This window comes from Carcharodon carcharias, chromosome 20, assembly GCF_017639515.1.
Source record: "Carcharodon carcharias isolate sCarCar2 chromosome 20, sCarCar2.pri, whole genome shotgun sequence".
Taxonomy (NCBI): domain Eukaryota; kingdom Metazoa; phylum Chordata; class Chondrichthyes; order Lamniformes; family Lamnidae; genus Carcharodon; species Carcharodon carcharias.
Window position 1 is genome coordinate 76,195,899 of NC_054486.1, and position 21,455 is coordinate 76,217,353.

The 21,455-nt window shown below is 42.2% G+C and overlaps 1 protein-coding gene across 1 annotated transcript in view; it reads right to left on the reverse strand.

The window, feature by feature from the left end:
• Positions 1 to 5,198: 5,198 nt before the first annotated feature.
• The window catches only part of LOC121292348 (brain-enriched guanylate kinase-associated protein-like), a 59,162-nt gene continuing 42,905 nt past the window's right edge, over positions 5,199 to 21,455 (reverse strand). Inside the window, exons 5-6 of the mRNA XM_041214200.1 lie at positions 11,131 to 11,238; positions 5,199 to 7,312 (exon numbers count right to left, since the gene is read on the reverse strand). Of these exons, the coding sequence (XP_041070134.1) occupies positions 5,981 to 7,312; positions 11,131 to 11,238 (1,440 nt within the window). The 3' untranslated portion in view covers positions 5,199 to 5,980. The remainder of the gene's footprint in view (positions 7,313 to 11,130; positions 11,239 to 21,455) is intronic.

Genomic DNA, 21,455 nt, shown 5'->3' on the forward strand with positions numbered 1-21,455 from the left:
CATCGCATGTCACAAGGTAACGCCATCACACTTTCAATTTGCCTTCCTGACAGCGATTGTCTAAAACTCTTTCCTTTATTATTTGCTGCATTTTTTAATATCAATAAGGAGATTACCATTCAACTGGATATAGTATTCAACATGTTCAAATTCTCAGATAAACAGAGATTGAGACAGCAGTATCAGGCACCCATTTAGGTTCTTGAATCAAAATTTGTGGAATGCCAAATTTCTCTTCCGTAATAATTCTATAGATTTTTTAAAATAATAAAGATTAATTAATTTTTAAAATTTGATTTTCATCTTCTACCTTAATCTCATGTGTAGATCCCAATCTTTATATTGCATTCTTTAAAATAATAAAAAGTGGATGATAAAACCCTACACGTCCTAGCGAGAGCAGGATTAAGAGGATAGACCAAATGAACACGTGGCTGGAGAGATGGTGTAGCTGGGAGGGATTCAGGTTCTTGAGTCACTGGGACTGGTTCTGGGGAAAGTGGGACCTGTACAAACCAGACGGGCTGCACCCAGGCAGAGTTGGGACCAGTGTTCTTGTGGGAGCTTTTGCTAGTTCTGCTGGGGAGTATTTAAACTAGTGTGGCAGGGGGATAGGATCTCAGGAGTAGGATCAGATAGGTCAGATTCAGATCAGAAAAATGGAGGTAGAACATTAGGTAGGGACGTTGTGATAGACATGGAGTTACAGGAGAAGCAAAGTTTACAAAGTATCCAGCAAGGGAAATTGATGGGGTTAAACTGTTTATACTTCAATGCAAGGAGTATTACGAACAAGGTAGATGAGTTAAGGGCACAGGTAGACACATGGCAGTAGGATGTCATTACTGTAACGTAGACCTGGCTAAAGGAGGGACAAAACTGGCAGTTAAATATCCCTGGTTACAGAACCTTCAGACATGATAGAGTAGGAGATAAAAAAGGAGGGGTGGGGTAGCACTAACGGTTAAAGAATCAATTCCAGTTGTGAGAAGGGATGGTATACTAAATGGGTCAACAAACGAGGCTTTATGGATTGAGCTTAGAAATAAAAAAGGGGCAGTCACACTACTGGGAATATACTACAGACCCCCAAAAAGTGAAAGGGAGATAGAAGAACAAACATGTAGGCAAATTTCTACTTGTAAGAACAAGAGGGCGATAATAGTAGGAGACTTCAATTATCCAAATATCAACTGGGATTCAAACAATATAAGGGGCACTGAGGGAGAAAAGTTCATGCAGTGTGTCCAGGAAAAATTTTCCAACCAATTAGTGACAAGCCCAATGAGAGGAGTTGCAATTCTAGACCTAGTCTTGGGGAACGAAGAAAGGCAAGTAGATGAAGTGACAGTTGGCGACCATATCGGGGACAGTGATCACAATTCAGTTAGATTTAGCATTACCATGGAAAAGGACAGAGATAAGGCAGGAGTAAAAGTCTGGAACTGGGGCAAGGCAAATTTTGCAGAAATGAGAAGGTACTTGGCTGAGGTGGATTGGACAGCACTGCTGGAGGATAAAACAATGGAAAACCAGTGGGAAGCACTAAAAAGCAAGATCCTAATTGTACAAAGTAGACATGCTTCCTACAAAAATAAGAGTGGTACTGCCAAATCTAGACCCCCATGGTTGTCTAGAGGAATACAGAGGAAGATCAAACAGAAAAAGAAAGCGTACGATAGGCACAAAGATCTAAGCACTGCAGATAGCCTAGACGAATATAGAAAGTGCAGGGACGAAGTAAAAAAGGAAATAAGGAAATCAAAGAGAGGACATGATAAAAGATTAACAAGTAAAGTTAAAGATAACCCTAAGATGTTTTACCAATACATTAATGCTAAAAGGTTAGTTAAGGAAAAAGTGGGACCTATCAGAGATGAAGATGGAAACTTGTGTGTAGGTGCAGAGGCTGTGGAAGGGTTTTGAATGAATATTTTGTCTCCGTGTTTACAAAGGAAAGGGAAGATGTAAATATAGTAGTCCAGGAGGAACCTTGCGAGATATTGGACAGGATAGTCATAAAGAGAGAGGAAGTGCTCGAAAGGTTGAAATCTTTGGAAGTTGATAAGTCACCAGGGCCAGATGGATTGTTTCCGAGGCTGCTTAAGCAAGTCAGGGAGGATATAGCAGAAGTTCTGAGGATGATTTTCCAATCTTCATTAGATACAGGGGAGGAAATTAAGGGGATGAAAAGTTATAAGGGGTAGATGGGAATGTGGAGATGTCAGATCAGCCGTGATCTTATTGAATGGCAGAGTAGGCTCAAGGGGTCAGAGTGACCTACTCCTGTTACTAATTCGTATGTTTGAATGACCTCGACTCCATGGTTGGCCAGGAGAGCTACTGTGCAGGCCTGCTATTGCCACCACCCCCACAAGTGTGGCCCTGAATTAAATGAATTAAGCTACATGGTCATAATAGGTGAGAATCTGAATCCTGTAATGCCACCTCCAGTGGTGTTATGGAGGCATAGTGCCCTGCTGCAGGGTGCGTACAGCCTCCAGCCAATTCCAGCAATTATCAAGAATCTATCTGCCTTAAAAATATTCAAAGACTCTGTTTCCACCGCCTTTTCAGGAAGAAAGTTCCAAAGACTCGACCTTTTGTGAGAAAAAAACTTCTCCATGTTTCTATCTTAAATGGATGACCCCTTATTTTTGAAAGGAGACCCCAACAAGAGGAAATACCCTTTTCACATCCACCCTGTCAAGACCCTTCAGGATCTTTTATGTTTCAATCAAGTCACCTCTTATTCTTCTAAGCTCCAGTGGATGCAAGCCTAGAGTGTCCAATCTTCCCTCGTAAGACAACCCGTCCATTCCAGGTATGAGTTTAGCAAACCTCTGAACTGCTTCCAATGCATTTACATTCTTCCTTAAATAAGGAGACCAACACTGTACCCAGTGCTCCAGATGTGGTCTCACCAATGTCTTGTATAACTGAAGCATACCCTCCCTACCTTTGTCTTTAATACCCCTCGCAATAAACGCTAACATGCTATTAGCCTTCTTAATTACTTGCTGTACCTGCATACTAACCTTTTGCAATTTATGCACTAGAACACCATTTAGATAATTTTTTTTTATTCTTCCTGCCAAAATGGACAATTTCAGATTTTCCAATATTTTACTCCAATAGCCAGATCTTTGCCCACTCACTTAACCTATCTATATCCCTTTGTAGCCTCCTTATGTCCTCTTCACAACTTAATTTCCTACCTACCTTTGTATCATCAGCAAATTTAGTAACCATATCTTTGGTCCCTTCATCCAAGTCATTCATATAAATTGTAAAAAGTTGAAGCTCCAGCACTGAACCCTGTGGCAGACCACTCGTTACATCATGCCAACCAGAAAATGATTCATTTATGCCTGTTTCCTGTTAGCTTGCCAATCTTCTATCTATGCCAATATGCCACCTCCAACACCATAAGTTTTTATTTTCCACAGTAGCCTTTGATGTGGCACTTTATCAAATGTCTTCTGGAAATTTAAGTACTGTACATCCACCCAGTTCCCTTTATTCAATGCATATGTTACTTCCTCAAAGAACTCTAATAAATTAGGCCAACATTATTTCCCCTTCACAAAAACCATGTTGACTCTGCCTGATTGCCTTGAATTTTTCTAAGTGCCCTGCCATGTTTTTAATAATAGGTTCTAACATCTTCCTTATGACAGATGTTAAGCTAACAGGCCTGTCGTTCCCTGCTTTCTGCCTCCCTCCCTTTTTGAATAAAGGAGTTATATTCGCTATTTTCCAATCAAATGGAACCTTCCCCGAATCAAGAGAATATTGGAAAATTAAAACTAATGCATCAACAATTTCACTCGCCACTTCTTTTAAGACCCCAGGATGAAATCCATCAGGACTCAGGAACTTGGCAGCCCCCAGCAACCAGAATTTGCTCAGTACCACTTCCCGGTTCTTGTAATTTTCTTGAGTTCCTCCCTCCCTTCCATTTCCTGATTTACAACTATTTCTGGGATGTTACTTTTATCCTCTATAATGAAAACCAGTGCAAAATAGTTGTTCAATTTATCTGCCATGTCCTTATTTTCCATTATTAATTTCCCAGCCTCATTTTCTCTAGGATCAACAGTCACCTTGTTCACTCCTTTTTAAATATCTGTGGAAACTCTTACTGTTTTTATATTTCTAGCTAGCTTTCTCTCACACTCTTAATTTTTCCTTCCTTATTAACCTTTTAGTTGTTCTTTGATTTTTTTATATCTGTCCAATCAAGAGCTGAATCCCAACTTTCTGTGGGACAAGAAAGAAAACAACAAAAATCTCAGGCATTGGTATGTCAGTTGAAAGTTCTGCTTAGAGTGAAGCTAGTAAGAAGGACAAAGCTGGCATATTCTGGGCTAGCCAGCCAGGTTCCAGACACAAAGTAGCATTTATTTTGGCCTACAAAGGGGTCGGTTACTTATCTTTGTTATTTTTACATTTTTTATGTCCCAATCTTTACAATTGTCAGCTGACATACCCTTTTTGGTGACTTATGATGTCGTCATGAGTTACTAGTTATCTCTCATCTATTAATTACCTCCGCCACTGAAGGTGGGTAGAGGTAATATTTTCAACCATGTTTGTCAGTCTGTCTATAAACAAAAATCTCAACAACTAATGGACGGATGTCAACAAAATTTGGTACTCAGATAGAGTATGGCCCAAGGAAGAACTAGTCAGTTTTTGGCGAAGATGCAGATCTGAATCCGGATCCTGGAATTTTTTAAGGAGCTGTTAACATTGGGAGATAAGGTGAATTAACTTTTTTTTTAGAACGTGTGGGTTGTTTTAGAATGTTGTGGATTGTCTCAGCTGCTGTAGTGGAATTTGTCACAGCTGTCAAAATGTGAGCGGAATTTTTAGAGCAGGTTGTTGAATGTGGATTGGACTGGAGCCTCTTCAGTAAAATGGACGCTCTTAATAAAAAGATTTTGTTTTTTAGCTTTTTAGTAACACGTATCAACTAGGCAGGATAAAGCCTCAAGGAAAAGCTGTGTAATTATAATAATGTTGAATTAACACAGCATGGCAGAGGTATGTCTTCTACTAAGTGCCTTCTTCACTTGTCTATAGATGCTATCAAAAGACTCTAGTAGTATCATGCGACACAATAGATTGTTTTAAATTACCTGATGACTCCCATTTCATTGACATTCATAAGGAATAATTAGACAGCACTGCACTTTTGGATCAATATTTTATATTTATATGAGTTAAGCCATATACAAAATATTTTGCAAAACACATTAGATATAAATAATGATAGCTATTAGGATAGAACAATGCACAAAAAAGATGTGGAAAATATTAATTTGAGATCAGCTTGTGCTATATTCAATAAGTGGCCATTGCTCTTTTCAGCAACTTAAAGGATGCACTTTTTGACTGGGACTAAAGTCAGATAAATGTTATTGTACTTCAGCACTTATATAGCGCTCCTCACCTGAAATAAGTTCAAGGGAGAAAGAGAAGGGAAGGGTACTCAGAAACCTGTTAGATGAGTTAAGGAAGTAAAAGCCAGATAGTGGATAGCAGTGCAGGACAGCTCATGTCTGGAGTATCTGACATTATGCACCATGAGTTACAAGGAGTAATCAGTAGCTACATTGACAGCCATATTCACTTTATATTTGATCTTAGTAGGTCTCTTAATTAAGAACTTTCAAAACAAACTCCAATTTATTTATTCAGTAACAAAGAGAATGCTTTACATACAAAATGCAGACAGCCTTATCGTTGCAAAAAGCACAAATTTTAGTTTTGACCTAGTAATTTAAGAATTCAACTTGTTCAGTCTGGTGGAATAAAAGTCTCTAGGAATTGCTAGTTAACCTCTATATAAGAATCAAATATTTCAAATAAATACGTATGCAGCCTCAATCAGATAATTTCCACTAATATGGTACACGTTTGTGAATTTTTGCTTTGAAGCATACAATTCATTATTTTCAACATTATTGCATTATTAGTTTAGCAGGTTTCCATAAAGCTGAGCCTTCGTGAGGCTGTCCTTCCTATAAAGGCCACTTATCTTTGTAGATTTTTCTTGTTTGCTGTTTGAAACAACATCATCCAAGGGAACATTATGGACCACTAATAATTTAATGGGATACTGGCGCAAGGACTTTACTGAAGTATTTGGAGCAACATCAATTTTTTTAATGTTAACAACATTATTTGCACTTTTGGTGTACATTTGATTTGTGTTCTTTTCACGTGGCAAAGTTTTAGGGTCATCTTCTGTATCTTTTTGCCAAGGTATGGAGAGACTCTCTTGTTTCTTGCAATCAATTTCTGAACAAGGTTGGCAGTTCATGGTTCCAAAGGCTGCTTCTGTAATGTTACTCTGGCTGGTATCCTCTCCATCAGAGAAATTACCTTCTCTAGTGAAAAATTGGTTTACTTGGTTGGTTGTTTTTTTCATCAGACTACTACCAAGCTGCTGTTTGGTATGGCTGTTCGATGAAATCTTTTCAGAAATCCTGTATGAAGAAGTATTTCTACAATGCATGTTGACTTTCTTACATTGACCCATTCTATTTTTTTCTAGATCATGCAGAGTCCCTTGATCACTATATAGTTTTGGGACTCTGACATGCTGAATACTCATCCAGGACAAATGTGGTGAATCACTGAAGTCTATTGGAAGAGTTGCAGAGTAGTGCTGAGTGCCATCCTGATAACCATGTGCCACATCTATGAGTTGTTGTAGTGGCCTTGCCTGAATAAAACTATATTTGTTTCCTTGCTCTTCTGAAGTGTTGCAGTTTCTTTCATAAATATCATCTCTCAAACCAACTTGTTGGGTTGGACTCAAGATGGTTTTGGCTTGTGTGATCCCTTTTTTCTCAGCTGTCATAGTGCAGCTTGGATAGATGGAGGAAATAGGTACTGATGCAGCATAATTGGGAAGGGTATCACTTGTGACAATTTTACTGAAGCCCTCTGTTTCTGTGAAGCTATCTGTAAAGCGTGGTGTTTGAAAAAAATGCTTATCTTTAACTTGCCTTCTGCCTCTTCTTTGTTCTGCAGGGCTACAAAGAGCTTTGTCACTTTGATATAAATTAGATTTGCATGGAAACCCTTGGTCAGGTTTGTTAGTATTCTTCAAATGGCTATGAATAACCTGTCTTGGGAGCGAGACAGGAAGTGGGGCACCTGATAAATTGGTTGGTTCAGGGTTTTCTAAAAACTTAGCTTGGGTGTTGAAGAAAGATGGATGACATGCAGTCCCAGGAATACCACATCCAGATTTCTCTGTATAGATTCTGGCCCTCTCTTGAATTTCTGATGGCAGCTGTGGATAATAAACAAATTGTCAGGCAATGCTACAATTTGAGTTTACATATAAATAATGAATACAGTACATACACTTCAGTGGTTCTATTTGACACTTGAGAACACGCAACAAAAATCAATTTCCTATCAATTTAAGGAGACTTTTGAATGTGTGAAGAGATGTGGCAAGGTGGAGGTGTTTAACAGAATTTCAAAATTCTGCAGCCTGAGATGGCTGAGGACTCTCATTAATGATTGATCTTATGAGGTGTTGCAATGGTATGCATGCAATGGTGCAAGAGCAGCTGGTTAGCATTAATGTCAGCAGCGGCCTTGTGCTATTACATAACATTGCACAAGCTTGGCCTAAATAGCCAAGTGGTTATGGTACTGGGTTTGGAACCCCAAGATCAAGAATTCAAATCTCACAATGGCAAACTATGAAACAATGTAACTTCATCTGAAACAGATGGAAACAGGTTTACTCAAAAAGAGTATCAAGAGTTCAAATCTCACAACGGCAAACTAAAACAATGTAACTTCATCTGAAACAGATGGAAACGGGTTTCTCGAAAGAGTTACATAACACTGCACGAGCTTGGCCTAAATAGCCAAGTGGTTATGGTACTGGGTTTGTAACCCTAAGATCAAGAGTTCAAATCTCACAATGGCAAACTATAAAACAATGTAACTTCACCTGAAACAGATGGAAACGGGTTTCTCGAAAGAGTTACATAACACTGTACGAGCTTGGCCTAAATAGCCAAGTGGTTATGGTACTGGGTTTGTAACCCCAAGATCAAGAGTTCAAATCTCACAATGGTAAACTATGAAACAATGTAACTTCATCTGAATAGGAACAGATGGAAATGGGTTTGTACTCGAAAGAGTTACATAACACTGCACAAGTAATCACCTTGGCTAAATGATAGGACTTCTTTCTGAATAATAAACATTGCCCACATCCTAGGAACAATTTTTATTAAAACTGAGATGTATGATGCTGGAGTTTACTCATTTGCAGTAACATAATTGAAGCTTTTTCCTCGTTGCAGGCATTAGGCAGAATCCTATGTTCTGGCTTTCGGGCTCTTAGGTCCAGGCCTTTCGGGGTTGGAAAGAAGCCATTGTAGGATCGTGGAATTGAATCACATTACAGCACATAAGGAGGCCATTTAATCCATCATGCCCCTACTGACTTTATGCGAGAGCAGTTTGCCTCGTGTCACTGCCCTTGCCGCCTTTACCTCATGATGGGTACAAGATCCTGGGCCTAATAGAATGACGATGACTGGACATGACCTGTACGATGTTAGGGCAATGCCAAGCATCATCCCCCTGTCTCAGAGTTCTATGAAAGTAGCACAAGATTGCAAGAATAGGCTGCCCAGACATATGCTGAAGAGAGGCAGCCTGCAGCAGGTCTTTCCGAGCACAAAGCTGCTATGAGAAAAGAGTGACCTCAGTCGCATAAGAGCTGCCCACTTCCTCTCAGCTGTACTGGTCCTCAGGGTGGACCTTGGAGAAGCACAGAAGAGGTGAAAAGCGTGTTAAGAAACTCACTGGAGCATGGTTTGAAGGAGTATTAAATTCACAAATAATGTAATAAAAGAAAAAAACCCATTTTGTTAATGCTCAGTTCTTCATGATGCTTATAATGTTTTGCATTATCTAGTACAGAGGTGGTCAAAATTACTGAACCTAAGAGTTGCATACGATACTAGAGGTTCAAGAATTGGACAACCATCACTGCCCACATCAACATGAATGGGCTTACAAGAAAGGCAAAGCAGGAGCTGAACTTCTGCAAGTCATCAGACCTGCCTCGATTCCTGAGTATACTCTAGCATCAAATTACAAACACAATTTCAACTCTTTGGCCATGCCAAGCAGAATGCCACTGCTCCAGAGGGTACCTTTGCCCAACAGCCTCCTGCATGGAGTCACCAACCTTTGGCTGCCTTCTTGGATCTTCATGGCTTTTCCTTAGCTCTCTTCGATTACTAAAACACTTTCTTTAATTCTCTTAACTCAACTGGAACCTGTTCCTGTTCCTTGTCTCTTGCCCCTGCCTCTGGAACAACTCGTGGGACCTCTCACTGTCCCCCTACCTTGTCTTTCTTTCTGGGACAATTCCTGACTAAAGCACTCCGCACCCGGTCACCTGACCTAGGTTTTCGTGTCCTTTTTTCCCTATGCGCAGGTGCGCAGTGCCTGTTCAGGACCTGAAGAACAAAAAGTTGCTGGAGTGCGCATGTGCAACCCAATCCCAGTCTGCGCATGTGTGGGAAGTCCGAAGACTGTCGGGACTTGAGTTCCTCACTAGCAGGTAAGTTTGGATTTCGTAACACAGTTTATATTAACGTGAGACACAAAAATGTGTGTAGCCAATATTTTTCCGTGAGCTGCAGAGCACAGCAACCACAGCACAGGAGACACACCCAGGTACATGTTACAGTGCTTCCTATGCTCTCAAGACATCTTTGGTTCTCTCAATGACTTCTAGTAGAGATATGCACCTTGTTGTAATTCTCCTCAGCATTTTCTTGCCGCTCACAGAATGATCATTATCCACAGAAGCAAGGTGCAAGATTTATTTCCCAAAAGCCATGTGTACACATCGCTCTCTTTCTTGAACAAATCGGGTTGGAATTCCTAAGGACGAAGGCACCATGGGTTGAATCTTTCGTGGGCGTGCACCTGACCTGCTCGAGTGTAAAATGACGTGATATTTCAGTCAGCGGGCACGTGCAGGAGTCAACAGTGCACCTGCTGACAATTAACAGGCCTATTAAGGCCATTAAAGTATTAATTGAAATCAATTTTTCACTGCACATCCAACCTTACGGTTGGCAGGCAGGCGATCAGCCAAGCGGCCTTTGGATTTTTTATGAAACTTCATCCACGGGTGGGGTGAGGTTTCCAACAGGAATTAAAATTTTAAAAAATGTTTAAATGTCATTTATAACATGTTCCTGCTCAGTCAAATGAAGGGATATGTTTTTAACACTTGTAAGTTTTTTATTTTTGATTTTAAAAATCTTCAGCTCCCTGAGGCAGCTAATTGGCCAGCCAGCGTGAAATTGATGTCGGAGCCCGATTGCAGACAGTGGTTGGCTTCGCAACTGCTCCCGGGCCCGCTCGCTGCGCATGCCGGTGAGGTAGAAATCCTGCCCCATGACAACAAGCTATTATATTGACTGTAGAATTCTTTGGAACTCGTCACACACTATATCAACAAGTAAGATCTGTGTGGAGTTTGTGAGGTTTATTATCTTGTGGCCATATCCACTTCAAATACTGCATCATTCTCTTTGCTTCTTTCCTGTATCCCTCCACTCAAGGAATGCCCTTTTGGGACACTGAATCTTGACTTCTTTCTTTAGATGGATGTGAAAATTCGCCAGACTTGGGATATCAGAGGAAAGTCCACCTTTGTAGAGGTGGACTGCAAAAGAAAACTGCTGCAAAAAATTACTTAAAATGCCACAGTTCACTATTTAAAATTTCTTTGGCCTAAAAACTAGATGCACTTTTCATATTTGCCTAATTTAATTGGATCTTGCTTACCCTTAGTACTTTGGGAGCACATCAATTTACTGAAATTAGGAATCAGCAGGCAGATTATGGAGAGTTTCCAGATGTACTTTAAAAATGCCGCTGCCGTTATGGGATTGAAATTTGGTGTAATCATGTTCCATCTGAATTCGGAGGTCTCAACAAGTTCTAATATCATTTCAGCACAGAGGAGGTGTTGAAAATGGTGACTCAATTCAGCATTGCTTTGCTTTATCCTTTGATGCGGCCCTGTGGATGCATTTGTTTATAGGTACTTACATTGTTTTCTGTTAATTTATCTATGGTTGATGTGGCTTCTATTAAATGATTGCATAAAGTGATTACTTCATGGCTGAGATTTTTCTTTTCTTCTTGATGCGTTTGTGCCTGTGTGTATAGATAATGCATAAAATCAAATATTGCAAAAGATGAATTAGCTAGTGTTTTTGACATATATATATATATATATATATAATTTCCAAAGTGTATTTTATATTAGATTAAATAACAAAATAACAGTACTTCATAAAATAATAATGCACTGTATTCATTGTGATGAAATATTAAGCCTTGTCGATTGATTCATTTTCAATTAAATTTACTTAAAATTTATCCAGATTGTGTTGTATTTATTGCAATAAATTAAATCATTATCAATTGAAATATATTTATTTGGCATTGTGTTTATACTTATTTGGTAAAATAGCAAGCTAGGAACATTTAAAAGAATTGTCAGTCTGTATAATGCTTCAGTAATGGTAACCTGACAAAATGATATTCAGTTTAAGCATTTAAATAGTTTTTTTCTCTACTGTTAAAAGTTTTCCTGTGAAGTAGTCCTTGCCTCTCAAAAGCAAACACAAATATATCAACCTGCCTTTACACTTCAGATTTTAACTTGCTCCTGTCACACCAATATAATTTCCTCTTGATTCTATTCTTTCCTCCCATCTGATACTTTCTGCCACATTGAGGCCAGAGAAGCAAAAAATGTCATTTATTTCCTTTTCATTATGATGTATAGTCCTCCTCCATCTCCATCCCTTAACAGGCTACTTACCAGGCTCTGCTTGGTTGAACCCTTCACACTGAAACATTCAGTTCACTCACTTCATCCAGATATATTGTGTCACATTTGGAACCCAGTTTTGCCTGACTTTTTGTCGAATATCTGAAAGATACTCTGTTCTAATTCTACTTCAGCCCTCTCTGGTTTTTTCTTCCACTACATTCATGGCTATGTGGATGCTATTTCCTTCTCTTTCTTTTGAGATGGAGGATTTAACCAACTTCACTTCCAATTTTCATTTATTCTTCTCATCTTTATATGGTCAATCGTTGAAACTTTCCTGCCTGGACTTTCCGTGAACAGCAAGTTTTTCACATACACGTACTAGAAATCTGTTGACTTGATTATAAATAGTACTGTACTATGATCTTTCCTCACAGACTGTGAGCTAAGGAATAGGGAATAGAACATGACAGATGTTAGATCCATTTTTAACAACACCCAGTGAATATAGTGCAATTCTATTTTCAACAGTTTCTTCTTCAGTTGTCTGCCCGAAGGCAGGTCCTTGATAATTATTTGCCTAAGCATGACAAAGTGCTATGATTTTTTTTTACCATGGGTAGGGTGAAGAGGCAGGCCCCAAGTCTACCTAGCTGTAAAGGGATTGAACTCCATGCTATTGGCATTAACCTGATCCACATGCTAGCCATCCAGCCAACTGAGCTAACCAACCAAACACCCTTTCAACAGCTATGGGCACCTTTTTGTACTATTCCCTTCTATTCCCGTGTCACAGGACTACAAGAGCATTTATATATCCCTTGGTTATGTGCCAAATAAGGCAATAGCACAGCTATCTGAACTTTAAATGTTTGGAAAAAATCTGCTATTTTTCACCTTGCTACATTTAAAATTTCTAGTTCTTTATCCCAGCTTTGGTCATATCCACTTTGTGACTGTTTTATCCAACAAGAATTTCTGAAATTTCTTCTTTTCCTGAGGTTGACAGGGACTTTTATTATAATTTGTTCCACTTCCTATGTCTCCACTTTTAATCCCCTCTTCCAGTGAGTGTCCTCTTGTTCTTGGCTTCTGTTCTCTTAGCTTCTACATTCACCAGATCACCTGCCATTTCTACCACCTACAAAAATCCACTACTAAGGACATCACCTTCTTTATTTCTGTCTCTGCTTTCAAGGGCAACCATTTCCTCTGTGACATCTTTGTTCATTTTTCCGTAACACTGACTCCCAACTGCTCTTCACTGGTGCTGTACAACTGTAACAGATACAAAATTTACTGATTCACATTTTTCTATACCATTGCCCATGGCAGCAAATGTTCTTTTCGTGTGATACAGCAATTCCTTTGTAATCCTTCCAATGCAGTCTAATGCTCACAGTGCAGTCGTCTTTACAATGTGGAAACCACTTTACTGAGCTCTATGTTTTGTCTACAAGTATGATCCTAACCTCCCTATGGATTGCCAAAAAAAACCCACTCGATTCTCACTCTGAGCTTTCCTTCTTTGGCTTCTTCCACTATCCCAACCAAATGCAATACAAACTCCAACAGTGATATCTTAACTTTCTTCCAGCGTTCTACAACTCTCAGCTCTAAATCATGATTGTAGCAACTCCATTTGCCACCATGGAGGGTTTTTGTAATTTTCCCTGGCTCAGCTATTTTCATGTCCCTTTGACTTTTTAATGTCTTTTCATTGCCTCACTGAGATGATCTTTGTATATTATCCGCCAATTTTTCAAATGAACTATTTTGCAGGCAGGTAAATTCATCAACGACCTTTCTGTGATAGGAGTCATTAACCTTAACTTCAGCTATTGTTCTTTTTTCCCATCTGATTCGATTGTATTAAGAGACTGACTAATTTTCTAGTTCTAAAAACTAGGGTCTACGCTCAAAAAGCTAATGTGGTTTTTTTTCTCCTTTCAGATGCTGATAGACTTGCTCTATATTTCCAGCATTTTCTTTTTTGAATTAAAATTGTTATACTATGCAACAATTGCTTTCTAAATGTAATGATACATTGAAGAATTTGTGATTTTTCTTGGAAACCATTATAAATATATAGTTGTGTCCACTTCTCTTCTATACCGGATCAGTATTAATGGAGGACTTTATGAGATCTCCAGTGAGTCTAAATGCAATATTTAATTGAAGATTCCAAACAAGTTAATCACAACAATGGAGATTAGCTATGTTAATATTTAAGACCTTTGTTGTTTTCATTTAAAGTATAGCATTGGCAACGCAGGCTGGTGTTATGAGCCACAATGTTTTCTTAACCATAAGTTCCCAGTCAGACAATAATTAAGATATAAAAATATCTTGCCAACCTTTAATCTTAATGTTTCTTAAAAAGTTATTTTTCTGTGTGCTTATCAGGATGAGGATGTCATTGTTGAAATAAATATTTTTTCCAATTTAGGTACTCAACATCCATTTGAGGCATTCCAAGCATAGGTGCATTAATATTATAAACTACTCTTTCAACTCTGTTCAAACAATATTTCTTGATCCAAACCTCAGAAAAGCATCTCCTAACACATAAATGTAAGTTGCTATGGTACCATACCAGATATCCTTGGGACTTCTCTAACCAGGATAGTTAGCATATCCAATTTCAACCCGTTTTCTGCCTTGGACATAGGAATTGGCAGGGGAAAGAAAAGACTAAGGTTTAATTTGTTTTTCTTCTATCATCCTGTAGTTGCATGATATGAAGACAATGGGTTTGTCCTAGCTGTCAGTCTACAGAGACGCAGAAATGATTGAAGAAAACTCCATTGGTGGAGAGCTTTGAGAACCATGGCCTGAATTTTCCCGTCGGCGATTTGGGCATGGGGCCCACTCGCCGACGGGAAAATGACGTGGGATGACATCGGGAGGAACCAAATAATGGCCAATTAACGCCATTGACAGGATAATTAAGGTAGTTAAAGGCCCTACCCGTCCAACCTTAAGGCTGGCGGGCAGGCCAGGAGCCCCTGCGGGCAATAGAAAAAACATAAAACCTCATCCACTGGCGGGATGAGGTTTCATGTCCACTTTAAAAATGTTTAATTAATTTTGTCATTGTCACATGAGGGGGACATGTTAATTTTTTTATTTTTCTATTTTTTAAGTTTGTAAAATTTTCACTAATCTCCCTGAGACGGCACTTAGTCTCAGGGAGCAGTGTGCTCTTTCACGCGCGTGAGCGAAAGAGCGCACTTTGACAGATGGCGAATCCCTCCCACCCCTCCCCCCCTCCCCGCACAGGAAGCGCTTAGTGGTTCCCGTTGGGCAGGCCGCTGGGTGGGCCTTAATTGGCCCGCCCACTTAAAATGGCGGCAGGGCCTGCTTTAGCGGTGGAGTTCAACTGCCTGCCTGCCGCCGAGCAGGTGGGGACCGCCCGCCAACCTAGGGCAAAATTCTGCCCCATAAGTTCAAAGTTTCCTGTTCCTCCCAAGCATGCTACACTTACCAATGTCATGTCTCAAATTAAGCATATATTACATCTCAAATGTTAGATTCTTAAAGAAATTTACACCTCCATAACATTGCCTGACTCTGCCCCTGCCTCAGCTCATCTGCTGATGAAACCCACATCCCATGCCCTTGTAACCGCTAGACTTGACTATTCTAACTTACCCTTGGCCAGTTTCCCAGGTTCGACCCTCAGAAAACTTAATGTAATCCAAAAATCTACCACCTGCATCCTAATTTGCACCATGTCCCATCACCCTTGTGCGTGCTGATCTACATTGCAATGACTCATTTTTTAAAGTTCTCATCCTTTCTTACAAAACCCTCCATGGTCTAACCCCTCCCTGTACCTGTAATTGTATACAGACCCACAACCCTCTAAGATATGTGTTCCTCTAATTCTGTCTCTTAAGTATCTCTGATTTTAATCACTCCAACACTATTGCAGTGCCTTCAGCTGCCAAGGTCTTGAGCTCTGAAATTCCTTCCTTTAGGCTCTCTGCCTCTCCAAATCCATTCCCTCCTTTACGATGGCCATTAAAATTTACCCCTTTAACCAAGCCTTATCTTTCATGGCTTGATGTCAAATTTTGTTTTGTGACACTCCTATGAAGTACCTTGGGACATTTTATTCCATTAAAGGCCCTATATAAATACAAATTGTTGTTGTATTTATATAGGGCCTTTAATCTATTTAATTTGCATTTGAATAAATGGAGATGAACTACCTCTAATGCATCCTTAGAGAGTATGCTCCATAGATTGATCTCACTGTAAATATTGGCCCCGGTATTTGTGGGGAAGGAAGCAGGTTTGGCTTGTGGGCCAGGTTATGGGGAAGCATCTCTGCTCCTTCTGATTCACAAGCAGCATCATAAGGGCACTTACCCGATGGACCCTGCTTCTTGCCTCCCTTTAGCTGCTGGGTTTTCTGAGCCCTGGGAAAACTGGAGCATTGTTAATAAAAGTAAAACTCTGGACAGAATTTTTTGCCCATTGTGTGGGCGCTGCCCAACATGCTTGAGCATAAATGATGACTCAGGTGAGCGCCCTGATGCGTGGGCATAATTTTTCGAACAGTGTGGGGGTGCACATCTGATATGCTCAAGCTTAAAATAGTAGGAGATGATGTCGGGTGAGCGCCCTGACGTCATCACACACTCTCGTGATATTTCACTCAGGTGCACGGGGGTGCCGGAGCCGTGCCCGCCATTAATTAAAAGGCCAGTAAAGGCCATTAAAACGTCAACTGAAGCCGATTTTTTGGTGCCTGTGCGATTTCGCACTCATCACACGAGCAAAACAGGCAGGCGGCCAGCCAACAATTTCAAAAACCTCATCCACAGGCAGGATAAAAAAGATTAGCAGCATTGTCAATGTGAGTAGTGAGGAGTTTGGTAGATAGTTTGCTTCTGGTAACTTATTGGTATATGGCAGCTTCATCTCCGTTCGGGGCTTCATTATTAGCATTTCCAGGCTTGATTTCAGGACTCCTTGGTGTCTCCAAGAACCCCAGAGAATTCAGACCATGTGGACCTTTCCAGGTATCAGACAGCCTTCCCTTACTCTGGTAATGGGGACTGTGGTCTCCGCTGGAGGCACGTCCTCTGAGGAGGAAGAGAGGGGCAAAAGGGAGAGGAGGCCAGGTGTCCCAATGCAGCTTCCAGGGGAGGGACCTGTGGGAGGAGAGGCGCAGGCACAAGGGGCGCAGGCCAGCTGGCAGTCCAAGGCAGAAGGGGCTGCAGAAGATGCCGTTATCCTGATGCCAGGGTTTACAGGCAGCGATGTAGCTACCTCATGTCCGAGGTGCAATGCCGAAGGAGCCACTGCCTCTCAGGGGACTGTGACCTCCATCTGTCAGATGATTGGGCCTGAAATCACCTCCAACTATCTGGGTGGACACCCCATGCCAGTGGCTCTGAAGGTCACAATGACCCTTAACTTCTATGCCTCTGGCTCTTTCCAGGGGTCAGTGGGGGGGATCTGCTCCAATCAGCAGTCCATAGTTGCGTCAAGCTGGTGACAGAAGCTCTGTTTGGACGAGGCCAGCCAGGCTGAGCGAGCCAGAGGCTTTGCAGCGATTGCTGGGTTCCCCCACGTCCAGGGTGCCATCGACTGCACACGTGGCCATTAGGCACAAGTGGGTCAGCCGGGTGCCGTCATCAACAGGAAGGGATTCCATTCCATGAATGTGAAGACAGGATGCAGATTCTACAATTCTGTGCAAGGTACCCTGGCAGCTCCCATGATGCATACATCCTGAGACACTCCCAGGTGCCGAGGCTCTTCAGTGCTCCAACCCAGCTGGATGAATGGCTGCTGGGTGACAAGGGCTATCCCTTGAAAGGGTGGCTTATTACGCTTCTCCGTCACCCAAGAACAGAGGCAGAGCAGCAATATAACAGGAGTCATGCCTCCAAGGACGGTGATAGAGAGGACCATAGGTCTTCTGACGACTCGCTTCCAAAGACTGGACCATTCAGGGGGAGCATGACAAAACCCCCCAGAGCGGGTGTCACTGATAGTGGTTGCATGCTGTGTTCTCCACACTCTGGCACTGGCAAGGGGGGGACCCACTGCACAGACCACAGATAATGAATCCAGTAGTGAGTCAGAAGAAGAGCACGGTGAGGAGAACACTGAGAGCATGGAGGCAGACCTCTGTAACCTCCAGGGAGGCAGGGACACCTTGATCCAATGCTCCTTCAGCTAGGCTGCCAAATAAGTGCTACCACCTCATGCCAGGCCTGCCACCTCCATCCTGGGTGTCTAAAATGGCCCTTTCCTTTGACTCCAAAGTCCACTCTGCCTGTGCAGTAAGGTTTCAAGTAACCCATGTCCAGCATTACATACTGGCATACCCTGCATCACCTTAAATAAAAAAAGTGACGCAAACTCAGGCCATTATGACAAAGAAAATTTATCTCATGTTGACAGTCAAAAAAAATTAACAGGATCTTCTCTGGTCTTCAACCCCAGATGAGTTCAAATAAACAAAACATTGCACAACAGAAGATCATCCATGACCAGTCCCTCTTGTGCTCATGGTGCCTTAAACTTACATTTGCATGTGCTACATCTAGGTGCTCCCCCTCGCTGGCACTGGCATTGGAGGCAACCTGCTGACTCTGTTGTCCTGTTGGCCTTGATGACCTTGGCAGTTGTCCTCTGGCCAGTGGAGTTTGTGCTGGCCCTACCTAGAAGGGAGCGACCAGTGCCACAGCTGGCATCTCCCTGGTCGCTGCAGCCTCATCAGATGCCATGGTCACTGGCAGAGGGGCGGAGGAGCTGCTGCCATCACCCAGAGTGCCTTGTGAGAAGCCCGCAGAGATGACAAGCAGCTCGTGCGCTAATGTGAGCTTGCTCTGGACCTCCTTGCTCACCACTGATGGACGGGCACCTAGCTGGGATACTGGGTGCTTCATCCATTTCCCACACAGACACTGACCAACTGAGGTCAGTGCCTGTGTGAGGGCTTGCAGGTCCGAGCAACCCCAGGGACCCTGATACTTCTCTTGGAGCTGCCTCTCCATGAGAATCACCCCTCTCTCAAAGGAGGAGGCACTGCGCTCGGCTATGTGGGTCAATGCAATGCTGACGCTCCGCATGGATTCCTCCATCACGGAGACCGTGGCACGCATACCCTCTTGAATCTCCGCCAGATCCTCCCACACATCTTGCTGGACATCCAGCATCTGCCGTCTAATGGATGACTCCAGAGGCTCTTCATCTGCCTTCAACTTAGCATCATCCTGGTCTCCAGCAGTCCTCTGACCGGGGCGCCCTGGGCACTCTTTGCCTCTGCCTGCTCATCAAGTGAGTGTGAAGTGCCCTCACCGCTGTGCTCCGACATTATAGCCACCAATCTAACGCCCACCAAGGTGCTGGTATCTGCGCTGGTGCCTGGTTCAGAGAGCGGGTGTGACACAGGTGTAGCTGAAGCCCAGCAGCCCTCTGACATCAGGGGTGAGTCCTCGGGGCCCTGTGATTGGCTGTGTGGTGGCAAGCCTAAGGGAGAATGACAGGTCATTAGTTTAAATCACGCCTGGTGACTGCAGCTGCATTGGAATCCATCATTTTAATCTCCTGCTGACAACACCGAAGATGTCTTCCTTGCCGGTAGCCTTCCAGGGCCTGACTGTACTGGTTTTAAACACCCGCCCGCCCGTTCCCGACCATTGAGGAGCAGCTGTTCACGCTCGGCGGGCTTTAATTGGCCCGGTAGGGCGAAATCGCGATCAGGGGCCGATTGCAGGCGGAGGGCCATTTCCCACCTGCTCTCGGACCCACCAACCGCGCCTACCCGCCGAACTCAAAATTCTGGCCTCGGGTTAAATTTGAAGCATGCAGCCTCATTAAAATTTTGAAATGATGGACTCACCACTGGAGAGAAGGGTAGTTCTGCCCCACGCAGCGATCCAAAACTGACTCCAATCTTCCTGTTTTGGGAGATTAAATTCCTCCTCTTTCTTCTGCAGATTCATTTTGAATTTACCCTCACTTCACATGTGCCTTCTGGTTCCATTGTTCTGGACTGGATGAAATAGCTTGTCATAGTCTACATTATCTACATTGCACAAAGTTGGAACTGGGCTGAGATGTTCCAGACTTATTTTTCTACTCCTTTAGACTTAAAGACGTGGAGCACTAAATGTTGTTTCTACTCTTCCCCAACAATGTACCTTAATCATAGCCTCAGCACAACTTGCTGCTGCACAATAAATTCCTCCTTTTCCTATTCTAATTATGTTTATGGCCTCTTGGATGAGTTGTTAATATAATGCTTACTTTTTTGCAGATTTCTGCTGTCCTTTTACAGTTAGGGAAATGGGTTTAGTTGGCAGAGTAGATTTTTATCTCACCAGTCTGGACTAGATTTAAATACATGCCCCATCGATAAAAGCCCAATGTTCTACTCCAGTGTTCTGTGGACTCACCACAAGGATTTGACAAATGTGGACCAAGTGCAAAGTTCATTTGTGCTTTAATTTATGTAGAATATGACTCCTATATGAATAAACAGATACGTTTTACCATGAAAACAGATGAGCTGAGTTTCCATTTCATATAATTAGGCATCAGTAATCTGCCCAAAATTGTTCTTATACTTGCATTAATCAGCTAATTACCTGGATATTCCCAAAAGGAGACAGTTATTACTCTATACTAGATTAATAAATGAAAATGGACTCTTTTTCACTGAAACTGTTCCCAGGCCCTTATGCAAATGTGTATGCTGCGCCATATTCAATACAAACATTGTTGTTCAATTTTCTCAATCCATTAGATTCATTCACCAACCTGCAGAAGCTGCTTTCCGTAATCAATAGAGTTCAGCTGCATTTAAAAATCTGAAACCACCATCAACGTGAGAACAATCAGCAAACTCAGATTTGATATGAAACATAATGGGCTGGATTTTACGCTAAGGGTGGGCTCCCTACACGCTAGCGTAAATTTCAGGGGTGAGCCTGCATTTGCTTTAATTTTTTGGGTGATGGCCCTTTAATTAGTATGAGGTGAGACTTCCTCTGCCTCCAGAAGGAAGCCCACCTCATAGAGCTGCTGGCCAATCAGAGGCCAGCAGCTCTGCACACCTGCAATGCCAACCAGGAGTGATACCCACTGCTAGCCCTGCAGATAGGGCAGAAGGTGATGTTCAGCGATGAACCCAGACATTGAGCTAAGTCGGAGATCTCTCTGGGGCCAGGCTGAAAGACCCCAGTGAGGAATGTGGGGCAGCATGTTGGACAGGGCAGAGGGAGAGGGTGCACTATGAGAGGCAAAACTCTGGGGAGGGTCCTCCGATTGACACAGGGGGGCCCAGGAAGGAGGCATCCACCCCCTTTCACTGAGCAGCAGCTTAAACCTGCTGGGCTACACATTGGGCAAAGGCCTCTCCTGCCCCCTGTTATAGGAACAGCGACAGGATGAAACTCTTAATTGGGCATTAAAAGCCCACTTAAGGGCCTCAATTGGGCCATGGGTAGGCAACCCACCCAATTCCTTCCTGAGCCTGTAAAATCATGGTCGGGTTGGGGCTATGCGGACTAGCGGTGGGTATGTGGCTGATGGGACAGTGCCCTAATTTACATGTCCCCCC